The sequence below is a fragment of the Palaemon carinicauda genome, chromosome 36, assembly GCF_036898095.1.
Source record: "Palaemon carinicauda isolate YSFRI2023 chromosome 36, ASM3689809v2, whole genome shotgun sequence".
Classification (NCBI taxonomy): Eukaryota; Metazoa; Arthropoda; class Malacostraca; order Decapoda; family Palaemonidae; genus Palaemon; species Palaemon carinicauda.
In genome coordinates this window covers 66,868,973-66,891,599 of record NC_090760.1, presented here as the reverse complement: position 1 = coordinate 66,891,599, position 22,627 = coordinate 66,868,973, and the positions used below count along the sequence as shown (strand labels likewise).

The window sequence follows — 22,627 nt, the reverse complement described above, 5'->3', positions numbered from 1 at the left end:
TTGGCAAAAGCTGGAAGGCCAATAGATTTTAAGTGTAAGGTGGCAATCCTACCTAACAACTAATAGTGGGTAGGTAGGGGGGTGGTTGGGGGGTACCCAGCCACCTATATCAACAGACTGTTCAATAATCCACGTCACATTTTGCTTGCAGGCAGGACTTACTGGGGACAGGCGATGGCAGGCCAATTTATATAAATAGCTACAGGTTCGTATTACTTAGGGAAAATTACAAAATTGTCTCCAAATTTGTCATTTGTTCCCATACTAATAAACCTTCCGCTATTTATTTGATTGACTCAATCTTAAGAGGGTGGAAAGTCTAACTACTGACTTAATCATTGATCCGGGTTTCCCTAGTACAGTTTTAGACTGTAATTGTGGCAAACCTTGCACCTCACATATCAATACCAGTGAGTATGATAGCGGTCTGAGCAACTAAAGTAGTTGTGAGAGATCATAAGAACATCTAGGTAAGAAGATGCTCCTAGTTAAAATAGGAGCCCTACACATAGAAAGATGTTTCCCTAAACCTACCTCGCAGGAGGGATTGGGGATGTGAAAGGGTATATAAAAACCATACTTGGTTACACATGGGAGGTAGTTATTATCTGTAGAGGTTGAAGCCAGCTTTGCAAAGGGACCCATGGCGCTGCTCCTAAAAGGAGGGGAAGATGATGAAAGTAAAAAAGCCAGGCATACTTTCATTCATCACAGTCTTACCCTGGGTAGACAGTGTCTTCAACCTTCTTCTACTTGTCCAACAAGGAGCCCGAGGTATTACTGAACCACTTATTGTGTCACCACCACGGGAGTGATAGAGAAAACGTATCGGGTCTTCTGTGGGTCACGTCTTTTAGGTAGGGTGAGGTGAAGCTTAGACACGTATCCACCCTAGCAATGTCACGGTTTGTGTCACAAAGGAGCTCCATTTTAACGTTATGGACAGATTCTGCCTTAAAACACTCAAAGCTCTAGGTCATCTCTATGAGGAGGAGGAGGAGAGGGATTCTGCGACTGGTATAGGGCATACGTCCCAGTCACGGACTCTAGTCTTAAACCTCCTCCGACCTTCCTAGGGTTAGCAAGGCATGCTGAACCTAGGGGGCGAACTCCTTCATTGTTTTCCCGAGGTATGGCCTTAATATAATCACTGGCGTGAAAAAGAGAAACTATGACTATACCCTTGGGGCTAGGTAATTACCCTCCTCGAGGTATGTCCACAAGTAATAACCTGTGTTACCGCCTTGATTACAAAGCAGCAGGTTCCCAGTTGGAGGGCTTGAATCTGAGGCTCAAGCTGCCTGGAAAAAAATAGGATGTTACTTGGTCTCTCGTTGTGAGCGAGACATATTAAGGGAGACCCATAGGGTACATATTTCTTTTGGTAGTGTCACACTGGGAAAGCCCTGTCTTCAGGATCAGGGGAAGATCTACAGTTTAGAACCATCCATCTTGTAGAAGGCTGTATTACCCCACTAAGGGTAATAGGTCCAAACTCTATGGAGAGCAACAATTGGAGGAAATGCTTGATGGACAAACAAAGGTCTTCAGTTGCCCAAGCCAAAGAACGTTATTCCCTTTGTTGGCAATTTTTGAGTGCATGACTAGAATAGCACTCTTTGAGAAGAAGAAAAAACAGACTTCACATGACTCTTGCCACGGAGTATATAGTCGTAAAGGAAGTCCGTAATGGGTTCTCCAGACCTGTAGATGTGCCACGTCTTTTCAGCAAGATAGACCGAAGCTCTAGTCAAGTCCCTTAATGACACAAGTCCGACTACAAGTCTGCACGAAAAATTGCTTACAAAAGGGAATTTAACAGGACACAGCAGTCCTTCTGCAAAAAGATCACTGCTTGTCATTGATATTCATTATGCATCCGGAAGGAAGACCTCTAAGAGGAGGAATACTCCTGCTGAAGAGGTGGAGTCTATAAAATCCAAACCCGTGGACAGGATACCCCGAAGGGGAGACCACATTGGAGCAGGAAGTGTTTTCCTGCGACAGGAAACCGACTAATCACTGTCATCCCCCCCCCCCCCCCGCCACTTTCCCAAAGAAATAAGGTGCCTACTATGGGATTGAGAGACTGTATCATACATGCTCCGATCATAGTCCTAAGGACATTTTATTATCATTATTATTTGCTAAGTTATTACCCTAGTTGGAAAAGACAGATGCTACAAGCCCAGTGGCTCCAACAGGGAAAAAAGGAAAAATAAAATATCTTAAGAACAGTAACAACATCAAATTAAATATTTCCTATATAAACTATAAACTTAAAACAAAAAAAGAGGAAGAGAAATAAGATAGAATAGTGTGCATGAGTGTACCCTCAAGCAAGAAACCATAACCCAAGACAGTGGAAGACCATGGTACAGAGGCTATGGCACAACCCAAGATTAGAGAACAATGGTTTGATTTGGAGTGTCCTCCTAGAAGAGCTGCCCCTCATAGCTAGAGAGTCTTTTCTACCCTTATCAAGAGGAAAGTGGCCAGTGAACAATTACAATGTACTGTAGTAGTTAACCCCTTGGGTGAAGAAGAATTGTTTGGTAATCACAGTGTTGTCAAGTGTATGAGGACAGAGGAGAATATGTAAAGAATAGGCCAGACTATTTGGTGTGTGTGTAGGCAGAGCGAAAATGAGCCGTAACTAGCGAGTAGTATCAAATGTAGTACTGCCTGGCCAGTCAATGGACCCATAACTCTGGTGGTAGTATCTCAACGGGTGGCTGGTGCCCTGGCCAACCTACAACAGAGGAGTTCCTATCTAAGCTGTGTTTTAAAGTTGTCAATATTACAGAGGAGTTCCTATCTAAGGATGCTAAGAGTATAGTGTCATCAGCAAAATAATTTCAGTTTCTATTTAAGGTTTAAGTCGGTTTACAAGCCAATATTTTCTTAATTGGGATAAAGGCATATTCCTTGCTCAAATCCAGTTTTCCCAAGTTCTAGATGGCATGATACGTAAAAGTATCACAAATTTAAATCCTTTATGCCCGTCAAATTTGGAATTTTTATGGCGCGGTTTCAGTATTGACTCTTCAATACATACTCTTACAATCTCTCTCTTCAGCTCAAAGAAGCATCCCCAACCCCCTTTTCTTTGATGCCTTTATAGGAAGCGTAAAATCCAGAAGAACGAAGAGATCTACTGGGAGAGATTCTCATCAGGCAGTCTTTTGACTAGGACTATTACTTGCTCATGGCTGGAACAGAACCAAGAGAAGAATGATCCTTAGTGCAGAGGGACCTGGGACCCGGCTAGTTCTTCAGAGGTCGCACTCGACAGGGACTAATGCAGTCTTGGCAGACCTGCGGAAGTTTCTACAGGGTAATCCAACAGTCTATGGATATCCTTATAGGATATGACCGTATAATTCCTTCGATTACTTGAATTATAGATCGAGGTAAACGGAAGGAGATGTTTCGCAGGAGTTCAAGACTTTAAAATCAGTCAGTAGGCAAAGTCTTACAGACTAGGGCCAATCCTATGTAGGAGGCTAACTGGTTGATTGCAAAACCTTCTCTCACATGACAAGGTTTAAAGGTTAAGCTTGTCTCACGAGGAGAGACTAGTAGAGAATTCTAGCCAACAAAGCATGGCTATATTCCGGCGTCCCCCATCTTCCTATGAGATCGGATGTTCCAATCATGAGGAAGAAGATAATGACTGCTACAATTTCATAGAGGAAGAGGGAAGATACATCATAGTATCTTTGTAGGAGAGTCTGGATTCTCTTTCCTTGGCGAAAAGACACGAGCTAATTATTTCGAGCTTGTGGGAGAAAGGAATATATTCATGCCCAACCACTCCGGCCTAGGGAGGAGCTCCGGTTACGGGAGAAAATCGTCGTCCGACTTCATGAACAAGCCCGAGTTTCATGAAGTGTAGATAATATATGTTTCCCCGGAATGGAAGCAGATGGAGGTTGAATGTGTTTCCACTAAGGTCCGAGGGCATAAGGGCCATCGGAGATTAGAAGAACACAGATTTTCAATATCCTCTGTTATTCCTGTCATGTCACCCGGCTAGGGCTGACCCGAATCATAGCAAGTAATTTGCTATGGTTGTCTATTAGACAGCACTGAATTTTGTTCTCTAAGAGGGAGAGAATGGCGGTAACCTCAAGAATTTGTTTCCGCTAGAGGAGGAGAAAAACGGGGGAGAGAATGGCGGTAACCTCAAGAATTTGTTTCCGCTAGAGGGGGAGAAAAACGGATTCAAAGAATCAGCCTCCCTTATCATATCCCAGATCCAATTTGCTTCAAGAGACTGTCTAACTAGTGTAGTTCCTATTAAAGTAAACTCGGCTCGTGAGCAGCCCCGTAATAAACAGGACAACGGGAAAAGGTAGCAACCTGGTTCCTGAGGCAATTTGTTCACAAGCTTTCCTGTAGTATGAATGAAGTGTACAAGAAAACACGTACGTTCAAGGGAGATGAATTCCTGCGAGTGTGCCGGATTAAATACATAAACTTGGCCACTTTGAAGCGGATCCCTCTGATTCCGCCGACGGCGAGAAAACCTTTGGGAACCCAAGAAGCCCGGTTTGTGATACACAAACAAGAACCCAAAGAGGAAGGGGCAACGAGGATTGCATTACTGTATCGAGTCGCCGAAGAAGGGCGTTTTCTTAGGTTCCCAAAAGGAACTTAACCGTAATTCCATCAACTCCGCAGGGTCTAACAAAGTAGAGTAAGCTTAAGAGTGAGGAGAGACGATTTATGCCATTTGGGAGAGAGTACTCTCTTGAGCAGCTCCCTCTCAGGAAGTGGCTGTCAAACTAGAGGCCTAGAATGGAGCAGGCTTATACTGTAGTGATCAATCTCATGACTAGTACACATTAGGCAGCAAAATGGCCATCAAGCGAAAACGACGAGCTACTGTTGTGTTGGACAACGAATAACTAGCTGTTGAACATAAAAACAGCAAACGATGCTATTGATAAGCAACCAGGGATCGTCTAGCCGTTAAAAAACGGCAATTGGTAGCTGAAAAATCGGAGATCTGGAAAATCCAAGATCTACCGAAATGGTTGGGATGGTTTCACTTGAGACTGTGCTCATGATCATGAGAGCATCGTTCTAGGTCTTGAAATGCCTCGCGTGAGCTCGTGAGATTCCCATTCACGAGTGGGAGCATCTCCCACGTGAGCGCCTCTCACGAGAGCGTGAGCATCTTGCACGAAAGCAAGAGCATCCTGCTCCTGAGCATGAGCGCCTTGCACTAGAGCTTTTTGCTTATGAGTGCGAGTCTCGCACAAGAGCATGAGCATCTCGCACAAGAGCGTGAGCACCTCATACGAGAGTGTAAGCATCACACCTAAGAGAGGGAGCGTCCTGCATGAGTTTTGCTCGAGAGCACAAGCGTCTCCCCTGAAAGTGTGAGCATCTCGCTTGAGAGCGTCTGGCACGAAGCGCTCGTGAGCATGAGCATCTAGGTCATGTTCATGATTGTGATAGCGAGCGTCAAGCTCATGATTGCGAGCACCTGGCTTGCGATTGCAAGCGTCGAGAGCTTGTGTGTGACAAGATCATGATCATAAGCATCTAGCTCGTGATTGTAAGGTTGTATGATCGTGAGCATTTAGTTCGTAATCTTGAGCGTTGGCTCGTATTTATTGTCTGGCTTGTGCCCGCTATTGTGAGCGTTTGCTTGTGCTCGCGGTCCAGTTCGTGATTGTGACCGTCGATCTTGTGATTATGAGCTTATACCTCTTGATATGAGCTTATACCTCTTGATATGAGTTTTTAGTTCTCGATCGAGAGCGTCTAGCCTGGGATAGGGGCTCATCACTCGTGATCGTGGACATCTAGCTCGCGATTGCAGGCGTCTCGTTCGTGATCACGAGTGTAGCTCATGATCTTTACCATAAGACACTCACGATCATGATCACGAGACTCTTGCTCGTGACCGTGAAAGTTCAACTCATGATCAAGAGCGTTAGAGAGTGCGTCGTGACCACCATCACGGTCACAAGCGTCTCGCTCACGACTGCGAGCATGTAACGCACGGTCGTGTGCGTCTCTAACGTGATCACGAATATCTATCTAGTGATCGTGGCCATAAGACGCTCATAATCTAAATCACGAGCGTCGTGCTTGAGCATGTAACTCACGATCGTGAGCACGAGCATCCAGGTAGTGATCATGAGTGTTTAGCTAGTGAGCGCGACCACAAAACCCTTGAGATTGCTGTCAAGAGCGCCATGATCGCAGTCAAGAGCGCCGTGATCGCAGTCAAGAGCGCCGTGATCGCAGTCAAGAGCGCCGTGATCGCAGTTATGAGAGCGCCGTGATCGCAGTTATGAGAGCGCCGTGATCGCAGTTATGAGAGCGCCGTGATCGCAGTTATGAGAGCGCCGTGATCGCAGTTATGAGAGCGCCGTGATCGCAGTTATGAGAGCGTCGTGATCGCAGTTATGAGAGCGTCGTGATCGCAGTTATGAGAGCGTCGTGATCGCAGTTATGAGAGCGTCGTGATCGCAGTTATGAGAGCGTGTAACCCATGCCCGTGACCGCGATCGGGAGCACGTGAACGTTATTAACCCTGGATAGGTACGGTGGGTCGTTTGCGACCCCGAGCGTCAAAAAAAAACAGGTTTTTCTCACGTGACTCACCCCTGTGACTGAATTTGTGGGTGATCGACCTGCAGGAGGTGTCTCCCCTACACGCTCTAGTAGTGTCCAGATGTGCATTGCTGTAGCTGTACTCCTTCCCCGATTTCTGAGACGCGTCGGGGTCGTTCGCGTCCGAGTTTACCCTTCTGAGGTAGTTTGCATAATTATCAAAGTTATTACGTATTATGAAATTGTCGTAGAATGGTGCAACTTGTATAGGTTATCAGTTGTGGAAAGTCTTGGTGGATTGTTTGGCTACCATGTGCATGTTTTTTTTTTTAGTTAAAATGTCGTTCATCACCACGAGGACCATTTTACCGCGAGTGCCCCTTTTTAATTTTTTTTCATTTTTTTGCCAAGTCATTTTTCCGTAAGATATTGCCAAATAGTGTCGTAAAACTTTTGCTTGTTTAGTGTTGGAAAGTGTGTCTAGATGATCTGGCTACCCATGCATGACTTTGTTTTGGTCAGATACGACGTAGTTATTGGTATATTGGGTATTTAACTGCGGTTACCAATTTCTGTTTTTTTTCAATATTTGTAAAAATTACTACGTAGTAAGGAATTGCCGTATATTATTCATTTTTTTTTTCATGTTTATGTGTTAGAAAGTGTGCCTTGATGGTTGGGCTAACACGTGCATGTCTTTTTTTTTATCCGAGATGTCGTATATTAGAATGTCGGGCATTTTACCGCGAGTGTCCCTTTTTAATTTTTTTTAATTTTCTTGCCAAGTCATTTTTCCGTAAGATATTGCGAAATAGTGTCGTAAAACTTTTGCTTTTTTAGTGTTGGAAAGTGTGTCTAGATGATCTGGCTACCCATGCGTGATTTTGTTTTTGTCAGATACGACGTAGTTATTGGTATATTGGGTATTTAACTGCGGTTGCCAATTTCTGTTTTTTTTTCAATATTTGTAAAAATTACTACGTAGTAAGGAATTGCCGTATATTATTGATTTTTTTTTCATGTTTATGTGTTAGAAAGTGTACCTTGATGGTTGGGCTAACACGTGCATGTCTTTTTTTTTATCTGAGATGCCGTATATTAGAATGTTGGGCATTTTTCCGCGAGTGCAACTTTTTATTTGTTTTGCATTTTTTTGCTTAGTCATGTTACCGTAAGGAATTGGCAAGTAGTGTCGCAAAACTTATATTTTTATAGTGTTGGAAAGTGTTTCTAGATGATCTGGCTACCCATGCCTATTTTTTTTTTAGCCAGATATGGCGTATATATAAGTATGTGTTCGATTTTCCTGTGATTGCCATTTTTTCGTTTTTTCCCATTTCTTTCAAAATTACTACGTACTAAGGAACTATCACAGAGTAATATTTCATTTATATGTTTATTTGTCGGAAAATATGCCTTGATGGTTTGCCTAGCACGTGGCTGAAATTTTTTTTTTCTGAAATGCCGTATATTAGAATGGCCATTTTTCCACGAGTGCCCCTTTTTATTTGTTTTGCATTTTTTTGCTTAGTCATGTTACCGTAAGGAATTGGCAAGTAGTGTCGCAAAACTTATATTTTTATAGTGTTGGAAAGTGTTTCTAGATGATCTGGCTACCCATGCCTATCTTTTTTTTAGCCAGATATGGCGTATATATAGGTATGTGTTCGATTTTCCGGTGATTGCCATTTTTTCGTTTTTTCCCAATTCTTTCAAAATTACTACGTACTAAGGAACTATCACAGAGTAATGATTCCTCTAGATGTTTATTTGTCGGAAAATTTTGTTTACTTTTTTTTTGATTGAATATCATCAAATTTTTTTAGCTAAAATATTGTTTTACATTTTTTTTTTTCGATTTTATTTCCCTTCAAAAAAAATTTTTTGGGTCAGAATTTTAATTTTATAGTCGTAAAAATAATCGACAATTATCCAGCAACCCACCATACAATTTTTATGCATATCCAATAATAATTAGATTAGTAAATAACACCTTGAAATTGACATACCCTTCCTACATTTCAAGTGGCAGATTAGGGAGTCTGAGTCAGTGTGGTTGGCGGCCATTTTGTGGACATATCCGAAGCGTAAGCTGCCCTATCTATATATATTCTTGTTCCCTATAGAATTTGTGATATTTTGGTATATTTTTACCTGCATAAATATCATATTATATATTAAATATATGTATTTTTCTACGAAATTTCCAAGTACTCAAAAAATTACCTTTAGATATGGCCCCTGATATAAATGTAATTTACAAAATAATGAAGATTTTTTTACATATTTCTATTTTAGGATAACATATGTTTATTCCCTAAAAAAATTAGCCACTTCCTATTTCATTTGGGTACCCAAAAAAATTCATGAAATTTGGACAATTTTTTTTGGCCAAAAAAAGTTACCCATTTTTTCTCATTTCAGACCTTCACCTCCATGGGTCTGACTTCATCCAAAATACATCAAGATGTGTCCTAAACATTCAAGAATCAATTCCTAAAAGGATTTGTGTATATATGTATAAACTTTTTTTTATGAATTTTTATGTCAGGTCTTTTTTTTTTTCTACTTAATTTTTTAAAATATTTATAATAAATAGTTTTTCTGCAGATGAGTAGTATTTATCTTTACAGTTGTTTTAAGCATTCATTGAAGTTTTTTTTGGCAAAAGAAAAAAGGAGGTTACTGCAAAAACTGATTTTTCAAGAATTTTTTTTGGCGTCGGGGTCGTTCGCGTCCGAGTATACCCTTAAAGGGGTGTCCGAGGACCGTACCTATCCAGGGTTAAGGGTTGTATGAATTGAATTGAATATGGGATTTAGGCATTAAGCCAAGCACTGGGGCATCAAAGGCCATTCAGCGCTATATTAAGGGTTGTAGAGACTGGCCTCACATTCATGGTCACAAGCGTTTGTATCGTGACCGTGACCGTGTAATTTAAGCTATTGAGCAGAAGACGAAGGAAGGGCGAATGGGAGGTAGACTTAGTCGACAGCTAAGATGTCAGCCACAGATACAGCCACTGACCTCACAACCCGATGTCGAGGGAAAAGAAAAAACCCCTTCGAGGAATCGTCAGCGACGAGGAATCCTTCCAATAACTCACAGAACAAACATAGACATTTGAAACCGCCACATTACTCTGGAATGGAGTGTCACGTAAAAACTCGTCATATCTGTAAAGAAAAGAATGAGCGCAAGGCAATAGTGGTAAATGGCTGAGCCTTGAAGGGAGAGAGATGAGACGTCCGCTCTCTCCCAACTAAAAGTAAAAAGTGACGTGGTTCATTGAACCATGAGTAGATATAGGTGGCTCGGTACTCCCCAACCATCCTCTACCTACCCACTATTAGTGGTTAGGTAGGGTTGCTACCTCTCACACAAAATCTAATGGCTGCCTTCCAGCTTTCGCCGAGGTAATGGCTGCCTTCCAGCTTTCGCCGAGGTAATGGCTGCCTTCCAGCTTTCGCCGAGGTAATGGCTGCCTTCCAGCTTTCGCCGAGGTAATGGCTGCCTTCCAGCTTTCGCCGAGGTAATGGCTGCCTTCCAGCTTTCGCCGAGGTAATGGCTGCCTTCCAGCTTTCGCCGAGGTAATGGCTGCCTTCCAGCTTTCGCCGAGGTAATGGCTGCCTTCCAGCTTTCGCCGAGGTAATGGCTGCCTTCCAGCTTTCGCCGAGGTAATGGCTGCCTTCCAGCTTTCGCCGAGGTAATGGCTGCCTTCCAGCTTTCGCCGAAATAATATCCAATATAAATAGCTAAAGGTTTTTTAGTATGGGAACAAATGCAGTTAAGTCTAACATTCTTGGCTTTTCATTTAAAGGCTTAGTATTAGTGAAAGTAAAGAAATCTTACGCGCACAGTTTATAAATTGTAGAATGTGTACACTGATGATTTACTCTAGTTCAAAAATGTTGCAGATACATTATCTTTTTGTTGAGTAGGGTAACAATTATCTTTTTACAGTACTTTTGTAGCATTCTGCTTTTGTTATGATTACAGCCACCATTTTAACAAGACAGTAGATATGTCCCCCCCCAATAAACCTTTAGCTTTGCCACCCATTACAATAAAAAAAAATTACATAATTAAAAGGAAAGAAAATGAAGTGAATGAAGACCAAAAACAGTAAACAAGGAGTTTGTAAAACAATCATTTGGCAATGGTAAATTCCTATTGACCTTTGACTGTTATTTGAAAATATCCATATCAAATATAAACCAAACTTTGAACAATTCTAGGGCCAAATTTGTATAAAAAGCTCAAGGTTTGTATCATTACAAAATGTACAAATTACTTTTAAATTTTTCAATTGTTTCATCACTAAATATAAACCCTTTTGCTCTTTATTAGGGAAGACTCACCCCAAAGGTGGGTGAAAGTCCTAACCAACTGGTTGGTTTCTGACCTGGGATTTTCCCCTTGCTATGCACACATAAGGAGAACCACCCTGACACCTCACTAAAACTCTTGTGCGATAGCACACTTTAGCGGCCAGAGCAATCCGTGTTATTGTGTGATACTAGCAATGTGACTAGTCTAGGTAAGAATTCTCAGAAATCGTAAGTTTCTTTGAACCAACCATAGAAGTTACCCAATCCCACCTCACAAGGGGTATGGGGATGCAACAAGTATATATTTCTATACCAAGTTACACAAGGGGAATAGATATTACCTGCAGACACAGGAGGTCAGCTTGTCTGCCCACTTTGTGAATGCCATAGGCGTTGTTGCCCACGAGAGGGGAAAATAGAAGAAAGAAAGAGCCAATCATTCTTATCATTCAACCCATACTTAATCACGAGTAACCTGTGCCCTTTACCATCTGCTACTTGTCCATCAAGGAGCTTGATGTGTTTAAACCACTCGTGCTGCAGCCACCACAAGACCGATGGAGAACACCTCAATGTTCCTGTGGGTCACCTTTTGCATATAGCGAGCAGTGAAGGTCGTATGTTGCTTCCACAGACTAGCTTGCAGCACCTGCGTCAATAGTAGTTCTTAAATACTAGGGACGAACCAATACACCTTTTCATAGACCAGTGCGGCAGAGAAAACTCCAAGCAGGACCTAACCAGCGAATGGGAAAGTCGTCCCTCAAGAGGGACAAGAGCAGGACTCGGACTTTAGCCACCCTCCGCCGGCAGGACGAATTTAGAAGAAGGGGAAGTGCATCGTCGGCATGCTGAGCTGGAACTGTGGCGGGCAAAACATCCAGAGAAGCCTGATACAGGACTGAGTAGACTGCGACGGTCACGGACACTAGAGACTGCACCGGTGAAAAACTTTCACAGCCTCTAGGAAGATGATCAAAGTCAACATCTGCACTTCCTCTATGCTCCCGCCTGCAACAGCTCAAGCAAACCTTCCATCGACAGGGGACTAGCGATACCCAATTTAGGCCACACCTGCAAAAGATTGGGGGGAAAAAAAAAAAAAAAAAAAAAATCGACAGGGGACTAGCGATACCCAATTTAGGCCACACCTGCAAAAGATTGGAGAAAAAAAAAAAAAAAAAAAAAAAAAAAAAAAAAAAAAAAAAAAAAAAAAAAAAAAAAAAAAAAAAAAAAAAGAGGACTCCTTGCGTAGAAGAGAGGTGCCGCTTCGCTAAGGGAGGTAGCACTGTCCTTCAAACTTAAGGGTTGTCCCGGGGTTAAAGGGTCACCACTCCTGCTCTACTGATCCCCTGGGGAGGCCAATCATGGAGGAGCTTTGGGCCGTGATCAAAGAGTGGAGGAAGGAAGGCGAGGTTTCTTCAACTTTAAGGATGACCCCGTAGGAGAAGAATCCCTCTTCGACTTCTTACGCATCCTAATAGACCCCTCTCACACATGGAGAATGGCCACTCCCTACACTCCTCACAGGTCACGTCATGGTTACAAGGTCATCCTCGGCAGGTCGAGCACAGCGAATGGGGGTCTGTCTCAACCGGAGACATGAAGGTACCACACTTGCATCCCTCAGGTCCAGGACAACACCAAATTGAAGAAAACACTCACAACCTGAAGAGAGAAGGCAAAGAAAAGAGGAGCCTCTAATAGCCCGTCAGTATGGGCCGTGGAGAGAAACTTCCACTATCAACCAAGCCAAAAGCAAAATTGACGAGACACCAGTGTGTGTGTGTGTGTGTGTGTGTGTGTGTGTGTGTGTGTGTGTGTGTGTGTGTGTGTGTGTGTGTGGTAGCTGGTACTACCCCCTTTCCCCACTAACTAGCAGTAGGGTAGTTACACCTTGCTAAAAGTTTTATGGCTAGTCTTCCGGCTTCAATAATAATAATAATAATAATAATAATAATATAGTAACAACAATAATAAGGATAATAATAAAATAAAGAGCACAAGGGTTTATATTTAGTGAATGAACAACTGTTAAATGGAGCGCTAAGGAAGAGGGAGGCCTAAACAAATTACTAAGTATGGTTAATGAATAGCCTTAATATCTTGTCGAGTTCAAACCCTCAGCAGCATCTAGACTTAGGCCCTTTGACATTTTCTAGATATAGAATATATTTGGAAGCTGAAAACTTTATCCAACCATAAAGAAGAAAGTGCCTAACAAGAAGGTAATTTACTATACACAACCTTCCACCTTTCCCACAATGACAGGGTTGCTCAAATTAACCATAACAATAACTTCACTTTGTAGTTTAACCCAATTACCCCCAAAGGACGTACTGGTACGTTTCACAAAACTCATCCCTTTACCACCATGGACGTCGTACCGATACATCCTTGCAAAAAAATGCTATTTACATTTTTTTTTGCATATTTTTGATAATTTTTTTGAGAAACTTCAGGCATTTTCCAAGAGAATGAGACCAACCTGACCTCTCTATGATGAAAATTAAGGCTGTTAGAGAAATTTAAAAGAAATATACTGCAAAATGTGCTTGAAAAAATATAACCCCTGGGGGTTAAGGGTTGGAAAGTTCCAAATAGCCTGGGGGTAAAAGGGTTATGTGTGCCCTCCAACCATGACATCTTCTATTTGACCGATTTAGTGTAATCTATTAACATGATATGATAGAAGTCCTGGAACTTACCTGCCATGCTTCCTTCCCAGCTTGTACGCAAGCATTGAGGTCATCTACTGTGCCCTGTTGGACCTGGGCGATGGGACGTTTATTCGCTGGGCAGAAGGATGTTACTGTCTGTAAAGTAAGAATTGAAACTGCTGTATTTCAATTTAACAGATGTACCTTAGATTTTATCAGATCCATTACTGCCTCCCTCCCCCCCCATAAAGGAAAATATTAAAAGCATTAGGAATAACATAACCCATTATTCTGTAAATTTAAAGAACAATGCAATCTATTGATGAATTTATTAAATGAGATAAATTTCAGAATGGTTTCCTATAAGCTAGAATTATAGTTAATTATTATCAGCTTATGTTCATTTAGAAGTGGTACTAGGGTTATTGATAAAATTACTGCTAAACCCATGAAACCACTGAACGAGTATCAAATCTATATTTGCGATCAAGAATCACAACTTGAATTCTTGAGGAGCTGCATATACTATATAGTAGTAAAAAGACAAGTCAATGCAAAGATCTGGATGTTGAGGAGCTACTATCCTTGACCTACTTGCAGTCATACTTTGAGTTTTGTTAGGGTTCAACTTCATCCCCAATAATATGCACAAAGCACTAATTTTAGCCAAATCTCAAAGTAGTGGTAATGATATGACGTTATGATTTTTATCATACTGGATCCCTGCAACTCCATAAACTTGACCCATCGATAAGTAACCACACCAAATTTTTCAACATAACATGTCATAGAAAAAAATTCTGTATTAAATAATTGTTGTTACACAAACTATACAGACCTGTCAAAAAATATATGACATTACTGACACTTTAAAAAAGTAGTATTTTTCCTAACTATACAAACAAGTCCTTCAATAGGAGAATGCTTTCAGCAGAGCTAGATACGCCTGTTGGAACTTACGAGGTGGCGGTAGCAAGCACCACCAACCCAAGATGCCACCAAGATTCCACTTTGGACTGGTGTGATAGTTTAGTTGGAGAATGTAACTTAAAAGCAAGAGAGCAACTTAAAGGACTCTGGTTTGTATAATTAGGAAAAAATACAAATTACTTCAGAAATGTGATTTTTTTTCCCAAACAAATATAAACATTTGTCCTTTAATAAGCAACTTCTTAGGACGGAGGAGGCTCAGCATCAATGATATTTGATGTCAGGATGCCAGAAAACCCAAAATCAATCAATCAATCAATTAGCAAGGAGAGAAGTTCCTATAACCAAACTGGCTAGATTACTCTCCGAGGAAATGTCAAAGCACTTGCGTCCTGTACAAGAGAGAAAGTGAAAAGACTCCAGTCAACTTCCTAACTACCTTAGGAGGAAGATTTGGCAGGTGCTAGTCTAAGTAACAAACAGGGACTGGCAGATTATCAAGAAAGAATCTATATCCATGAGAAGGATATATTGAAAGTCTATTGTATCGTCATTTATGAGAAATGGGTTCACATACATTTACCCATCCTCGCCCTCATCTGAGAGGATGGGAGATATTTCTAAAAACTTTTTAAAAAAAAGTTGCTCTACTCTGGAGCTTACCTGCATCTACCATCCGGTCCAGCAAATAATGGACTGCTGTACACCAAGGAAACAGGAAGAAAGAAGAAAAAGGCAAATCTTAGAGAAGAGGTTTACTTTCCCTTGAAGGAGCTAGTTTGCTACACGATCTGATGAGCAACTACCACCGGGCTAAAGATAAAGGTATTGAGGGACCTGTGGGCAGCGAAGATTGTCTTTCATTACCAAACTCCTGTCTTCTTCAAGAACTTCACAAAATTACAAGTTCTTCCAGAAAGCTGGGATAGATATATGTGACTTTGTGCGTTTTAATCCAGGATGGTCCTTCCTCAATAGCAGGGAAAGCAAATCTGATTGTCCCACTAAGTAAAAAAGCAGGGTTCCAAGATCTCTTCCTTCTATTCATTCTGTTTCTATAAGGAGAAATTTTGTTCCCTCCTAGGACAAGAAGAGAAGTCACTTCTTGAAGGGAAGAGATGAAGGAGAACCAAGTCAAGAACAGCATTCCTAGGTCCTACACCCAAACTCAAAAACCAAGAAAATTGAAACCTCATTCTATCATTCAAAATTACTTGCAATGCAGGAAAAGCTATACCAATTGCCTAATCACTCCCCGAGGACTAGACTAGAAGAGAACAGTCAAGGGTTGAAGCCTTATCTGCCGATTGTTCCACGGGCCCAAGCTGGTCTGCTTCAGGGACCTGATTAATCATAACGCATTCCAAGCGGTTTAAGCTCCTTAGTAGGGAAAAATTGTCTCTAGCTCCTCAGGAGTCTTGTCGATTCTTGCAAAGGGTCCAGGCCTAAATCCTAGTTAAAAACTTAGAGGGCAGAGTGGTAAACTTCCTCGACCAAGGAAGATAGAAAACAGCTGCATCAGATACCATTCAATGTGGACACTTGGGAGCGATCAAGGTCACGCCGAGCCTCTATATGAACAACCGTGTTGAGTGATCGGCAAAATGGAAAAATGGGCTGAAAGGTACAAGTGGCTAGAATTCCAGGGATGTTGGACGGCATCCTTGGATACTGACGATGATCTGGGACTAGAGAACAGAATACTGGAATCAACTGCAGTGGTACTCATTTCTCGTCCCAAAACTATTCAAATCCTGGATTGTGACCAAGCACACAACAACAATTGCCCAGTGTTCAACATGTTTGGAGGCTGGCAATGGCAACAATTTGGGTGAGAATGTCATGCTCATGCTAGTCTCTCCATCATGGTCCCTGCCAGCAGCATGGACTCTGCTAGTTAAATTGGTTGAGAAGAGTCTGCCTATGTTGCCTCTTCAAGGTCATTGAACACACAAATTAGGTGTCAAAATATAGAAGAATGCAAAGATTGTTCACCAACTCAGAATCTGGTGTTGGGATGATTAAGTCCCAGAACAACAACTCTCACAAGAGAGAGGTAGTCTCTATGCACACAGTAGTTCAAGAAAACCACCTGTGTATTCGCATACCAGATCAAGAACTGAAATGGGTGTAGATGAAGGGACAACAGCTTGAAAGTCTGACTCCTCAAGACAGAAGTGCTCCCAGCTCCCGTGCCCTCAGAGGAAAGAGAAATACCAGACGCTTCAGTTCCAGACACGCAAACGTAAAAGAGTGGCACTGACCGGTACGTAGATGCATGTGTGAAGGCCTACTGCTTGTGAGGAGTCTTACAAATGATAGCACGTAGGCAATGTGATATGGCTACGACAGTCTAAGGGGCGGGCAAGGCTACGGCAGTCTAAGGGGCGGGCAAGGCTACGGCAGTCTAAGGGGCGGGCAAGGCTACGGCAGTCTAAGGGGCGGGCAAGGCTACGGCAGTCTAAGGGGCGGGCAAGGCTACGGCAGTCTAAGGGGCGGGCAAGGCTACGGCAGTCTAAGGGGCGGGCAAGGCTACGGCAGTCTAAGGGGCGGGCAAGGCTACGGCAGTCTAAGGGGCGGGCAAGGCTACGGCAGTCTAAGGGGCGGGCAAGGCTACGGCAGTCTAAGGGGCGGGCAAGGCTACGGCAGTCTAAGGGGCGGGCAAGGCTACGGCAGTCTAAAGGGCGGGCAAGGATACGGCAGTGTAAGGGACAGGTAAGGGTATGACAATCTAAGCGGAAGGGTTGCATCCCCTTGTAGATAAGATTACTGCTGAACACACACGGGAGGTGGAGTTGGATATCCGAGCGATTTAGTTTGCGCAGTTAGTGGCGAGTAGAGCGGCAGATTTCATCTCTCGCATTCCATATCTGTTGATCATGAGCAATCAAATCTGCAGGTGTATGGCTAGCTTAAGACTCCTAGGTTGGGTCAGGTTTGAACCTTTAGATTAGATGGTGCTCTTGTGACATTTTCCCTTTTAAAATGTGGTTTTCCAGTCATAACTTTGGAAATTGATACATTGACACCACTTACATGAATTATATAAATTTTCCAACAGGTTATCTTTCATCTATCATGAATTCATGACCATTATTATTGATGCAAATTGCTTGACTTTGCCATATCTCTATCCAAAAACCCCAATTTTCTACTTAGGTCCCCCAAGATTGTTTTTTTTTTTATAAGGGGGGGATTCAAAAACTCAAACAGGTGGTATGCCACAATCAAGGCCTGAAATACATATAACACAAGACAGAGTTGGAAAAATATCAAGTTCATGTATTTAGCTAGACATAAAAGTATCATATATCTACCATTATAAGTTTTAAACAGCCATATCCAGCTTTGATGAAAGCATTCCATAAAAGGATGAAGCAAATAATTTATAAACTTCCCCAAGTAAAATAACAGAACCATAGTCCGAACTAAAAAATAATGCACTGTAGGCATCAATAAGGGTACGCACACTCACTAAGGCATAGACACCACTTTTTAGCCTTTCAATTCCATCTATTATTGCCCAGTGGTACTGAATGGTCTCCCAAACCATCACTAAGCCACAAGGTATAAATTCATATTACATTACATATTTGAGTAGTAGGTTGGCCAGGGCACCAGCCCCCCATTGAGATATTACTGCTAGTGTTATGGGGTCTTTTGACTGGCCAGACAGTATTACATTGGATCCTCCTTTCTCGTTATGGCTCATTTTCCCTTAGCCTACACATACACAACAAATAGTCTGGCCTATTCTTTACATATTCTCCTCTGTCCTCATACATCTGACAACACAGAAATTACCAAGAAAATTCTTCTAAACCCACGGGTTTACTGCACTGTAATTGTTCAGAGGCCACTTTCCTCTTGGTAAGGGTAGAAGAGACTCTTAAGGTATGGTAGGCAGCTCTTCTAGGAGGACACTCCAAAATCGAGCCATTGTTCTCTATAGTCTTGGGTAGTGTCATAGCCTTAATACCATGGTCTTCCACTGTCTTGGGTTGGAGTTCTCTTGCTTGAGGGTAGACTCAGGCACACTGGTATATCTTATTTCTCTTCCTCTTGTTTTGTTAAAGTTTTCATAGTTTATATCGGAGATATTTATTCTAAGGTTGTTACTCTTCTTAAAACATTTTATTTTTCCTTGTTTCCTTTCCTCACTGATCTATTTTCCTAATTGGATCCCCTGGGCTTCTAGCATCATGCTTTTCCAACTAGGGTTGTAACTAAGCAAGTAGTAGTAATAATAATAATAATAATAATAATAATAATAATAAATAATAATAATAATCTCTACAACAGCAAACTATCTCAAGAATAAGTAAGTGCAATTTCATTACTCTCTTTCTTTACAGTAGTATAATTATCAAGATGGCATATATTGAAATTAATGAGAAGTTGGTTTTAACTGGAGTGAATTTACATTATTAATGAGACTGGTGGGACCTTACAAAATTGTAATAATAATAATAATAATAATAATAATAATAATAATAATAATAATAAAACTAAGGTTAGGCCACTTCTACATTCATCCTTAAATTTCAAAAGAAACTGAAAAAATATCAAAATATATTATTAACCATTATTAAAATTTTGAAGAACTGAAAAAATATCAACAAAACATATTAACCATTATTAAAATTTTGAATGGAAAATAAATTAACACAAAGTATAGTAACAAAATTGAATTAACAAAATAACACTGAATTATGGCATAATGTCTAAGATGTAGAAAGGGGTCTATGGGTCATTGCTATTCAAAAGGTTTAATTGATAGAATGAGGGTACCATAGAGAGAGAGAGAGAGAGAGAGAGAGAGAGAGAGAGAGAGAGAGAGAGAGAGAGAGAGAGAGAGAGAGAGAGATTTAAAAAAACTCACAAACGTGTCTTGCATAACCATCATTGCCAAGAATTGAGAGAGAGAGAGAGAGAGAGAGAGAGAGAGAGAGAGAGAGAGAGAGAGAGAGAGAGAGAGAGAGAGAGAGAGAGATTTAAAAAAAACTCACAAACGTGTCTTGCATAACCATCATTGCCAAGTATTGAGAGAGAGAGAGAGAGAGAGAGAGAGAGAGAGAGAGGAGAGAGAGAGAGAGAGAGAGAGAGAGAGAGAGAGGCATTTATAATACATTATCATTTGTACATTAGTTCTGTTCTATTTACCGATAACAATAACAGATAAAAATAAAATTAAGCACTTGCAACATTGCAAGATCATAAAAGAGCATTAGCCCCGCCCATAAGAAATACGCGCCCTTAGAAACAACTAATCAGGAGCAGCTCATGCAACTCCTTGACCAATGAGAGCGAACATGTCATTTGGCACTGTACTACATCACATTTCCCACGAGATTTATAAATGAACAAACGTGATAGTTGGCCTTGAAATTTAAACTTTAATTTTAGAAGAACCTTGAGTTACTTTATCAAATGATAAGATCGTTTATAAAAATACAAAAATAATATGACGCAAACGAACAATACCGACTTCGACTCCGTAACTCGTGTTCCGAACAATGATCTTCTAAGGTTTCGTCTAAAATTAACTTAGCCGTAGAAACCACACTGACCAATTACGTAACATAAATTACGTCTGTATATTTCCTATTAAATATAACCGTCAAAAATAGATGTCATCGTACACAAGTGATGTTATTCGCCTAAGACATCATCTAAACATCACATACGAACACTTGCTAATAGTTATGAAGATTCAAAACAATAACAAATTCTATTTTAACACTTCTCACCTCTCCATTGGCGAACCATTTGCCGTTGTAGACGCCTTTATTGCTCTCCCCGAGTCCCAGATCCTTCAGGAAGGCATATTTGGGCTCGTTAATGAGGTACCCGGCGGAAGACATTGCCCTGGCGAAGAGGAGAGGGAATCGTGGGACGGTTGCTGGTAGCCGAGCTAAGAGAGGAGCCATGCCGGCTTGGGCTCGTTGTAGTAGACGTCTGAAAGGCCGAGTCTAGCTGCGACAAAGTGCCACAATGTTAACTTTTGGTCCTTGGCCAGATGCCTATTTATCTCGTATAAAAGCTATTTAAATACTAAATACTTCATTTGTTCGTTGGGCATAAACTTCGCATTTATTTCAAGGTCACTGAATACTAGATTCGTGCAAAGAAACAATTTCTATGTTACCAAGCAATCTATCGACGGTAGATTAATTATATATTTAAGGTGAACTGATAACTCTAACGGTGTCTCCTAGTTATAGGCATTTCGTTGTTGGGTCGTTTGTTTTAGAATAATCAATTGATGACAAATGTAACTTTAGAATTAGTAATTATCGATGAAAAACAACTCGAACAATATGTGTTAGGGGAGACTACGCCGTCTAAATCTCTTCTGGAGAAACCGATAAGCCTTTAATGAAAAATCGAATTACTTCCCCTCGTCTCTCTCTCTCTCTCTCTCTCTCTCTCTCTCTCTCTCTCTCTCTCTCTCTCTCTCTCTCTCTCTCTCTCTCTCTCTCTCTCAACCAAACAAACAATTGTTAAGCTATTTGAAGTCTTTTAAAGTATTTATCATTTGATTTAGTTTAAATGTTACCATCAGACTCAAAATGTGACTACATCAAAACTAGAATCAATTAGGCAATATATGTGGGCCAATGTATCTCTCTCTCTCTCTCTCTCTCTCTCTCTCTCTCTCTCTCTCTCTCTCTCTCTCTCTCTCTCTCTCTCTCTCTCTCTCTATATATATATATATATATATATATATATATATATATATATATATATATATATATATATATATATATATATATATACATATATATATATATATATATATATATATATATATATGTGTGTGTGTGTGTGTGTCAATTTGTACATTTCCAAAATCCTATTAGGAAGTGGGTAATATATGACAAAATAAATTGGGTGAAGTGGTTGGAATGAGAGAGAGAGAGAGAGAGAGAGAGAGAGAGAGAGAGAGAGAGAGAGAGAGAGAGAGAGAGAGAGCAATGTAAGTCATATTAGACCGTAAAATTTTTAGATTATTTTTCATTAGTGATATTAGCATTTATATATATATATATATATATATATATATATATATATATATATATATATAGGCCTATATATATGTGCGTGTGTGTGCGTGACACATAAAAATGATGGCTATATATATACCAGTGCATGACTCCTCACCCCTACCCCCACTCCAAGGGAAGGGGAGATCTGAGCATTTGCGAAAAGAATAGGTATATATATATATATATATATATATAATATATATATATATATATATATATAATATATATATATATATATATATATATATATATATATATATATATATATATATATATAAATGCTTCTTCAACAGAAATTAGGCTTAGTTTACCCCCTAGGTAAGGCCTACCCCTGCGAGCACTTATCTGTAAGTTGCCATATCTTCCTTTCCTATTCCCCTCAGACAGCCATACAATCTCCCCCCCCCCCCCCCCCCCCTCTCAAGTTGGGATTCGGTATTACAAGCCTCGTGGTGTCCATGGCCCCATAGGGGCACGCTGATCCCTATCCTCACCCGCAGGGCTTTGGCGTTTGGTGTGCCAAGGTCAAGTTAACGCCGACGTCACACAGACTGATAAATTGGCAACTCACAACTTTCAGTTGATTGTATTTTTTTTTTCTTTTCTTTTGCTTAATGATTTTCAGACGCGATGCCCTTAGATTATCGTTCTATTTTTCAATTTGAGTAGTGATTCTATTTATTCTAATGAGATATAACAGAATAAAATTAGTTGCTAATATGATATTGTGGAATTTTCATGATACACGATGTGGAAATTTCCATCTGCCCAGCGATGCTACTGAATACCCAACTCTTTGGGTATTCGTTAGTTTGTTTAACCTGGTTATTTCACGTTAAATGTCTTTACATAATGAATGTTAAATAATACATGATTATTTCATGAAATACATATACACATTAAAATAGGAGACCACAAAATAATATGTGGTTTGGCAATTTTAGCTAGTGAGGGGAACCAACGAGATGACGTCATCAAGTGTAAACCATGTCGCTAATCATTTGTATATTTCTAAAAATGAAGTCAAGTAACCCGGAAATTTCTTAAAATATAAAATTTTCTTACTTGATATATATATATA

The 22,627-nt window shown here is 40.7% G+C and overlaps 1 protein-coding gene across 1 annotated transcript in view; it reads right to left on the bottom strand.

Moving 5' to 3' along the window:
• Aldh7A1 (aldehyde dehydrogenase 7 family member A1) overlaps positions 1-20,470 on the bottom strand; it is a 34,296-nt gene extending 13,826 nt beyond the window's left edge. Inside the window, exons 1-2 of the mRNA XM_068360118.1 lie at positions 20,248-20,470; positions 13,616-13,723 (exon numbers count right to left, since the gene is read on the bottom strand). Of these exons, the coding sequence (XP_068216219.1) occupies positions 13,616-13,723; positions 20,248-20,427 (288 nt within the window). The 5' untranslated portion in view covers positions 20,428-20,470. The remainder of the gene's footprint in view (positions 1-13,615; positions 13,724-20,247) is intronic.
• Positions 20,471-22,627: the final 2,157 nt, after the last annotated feature.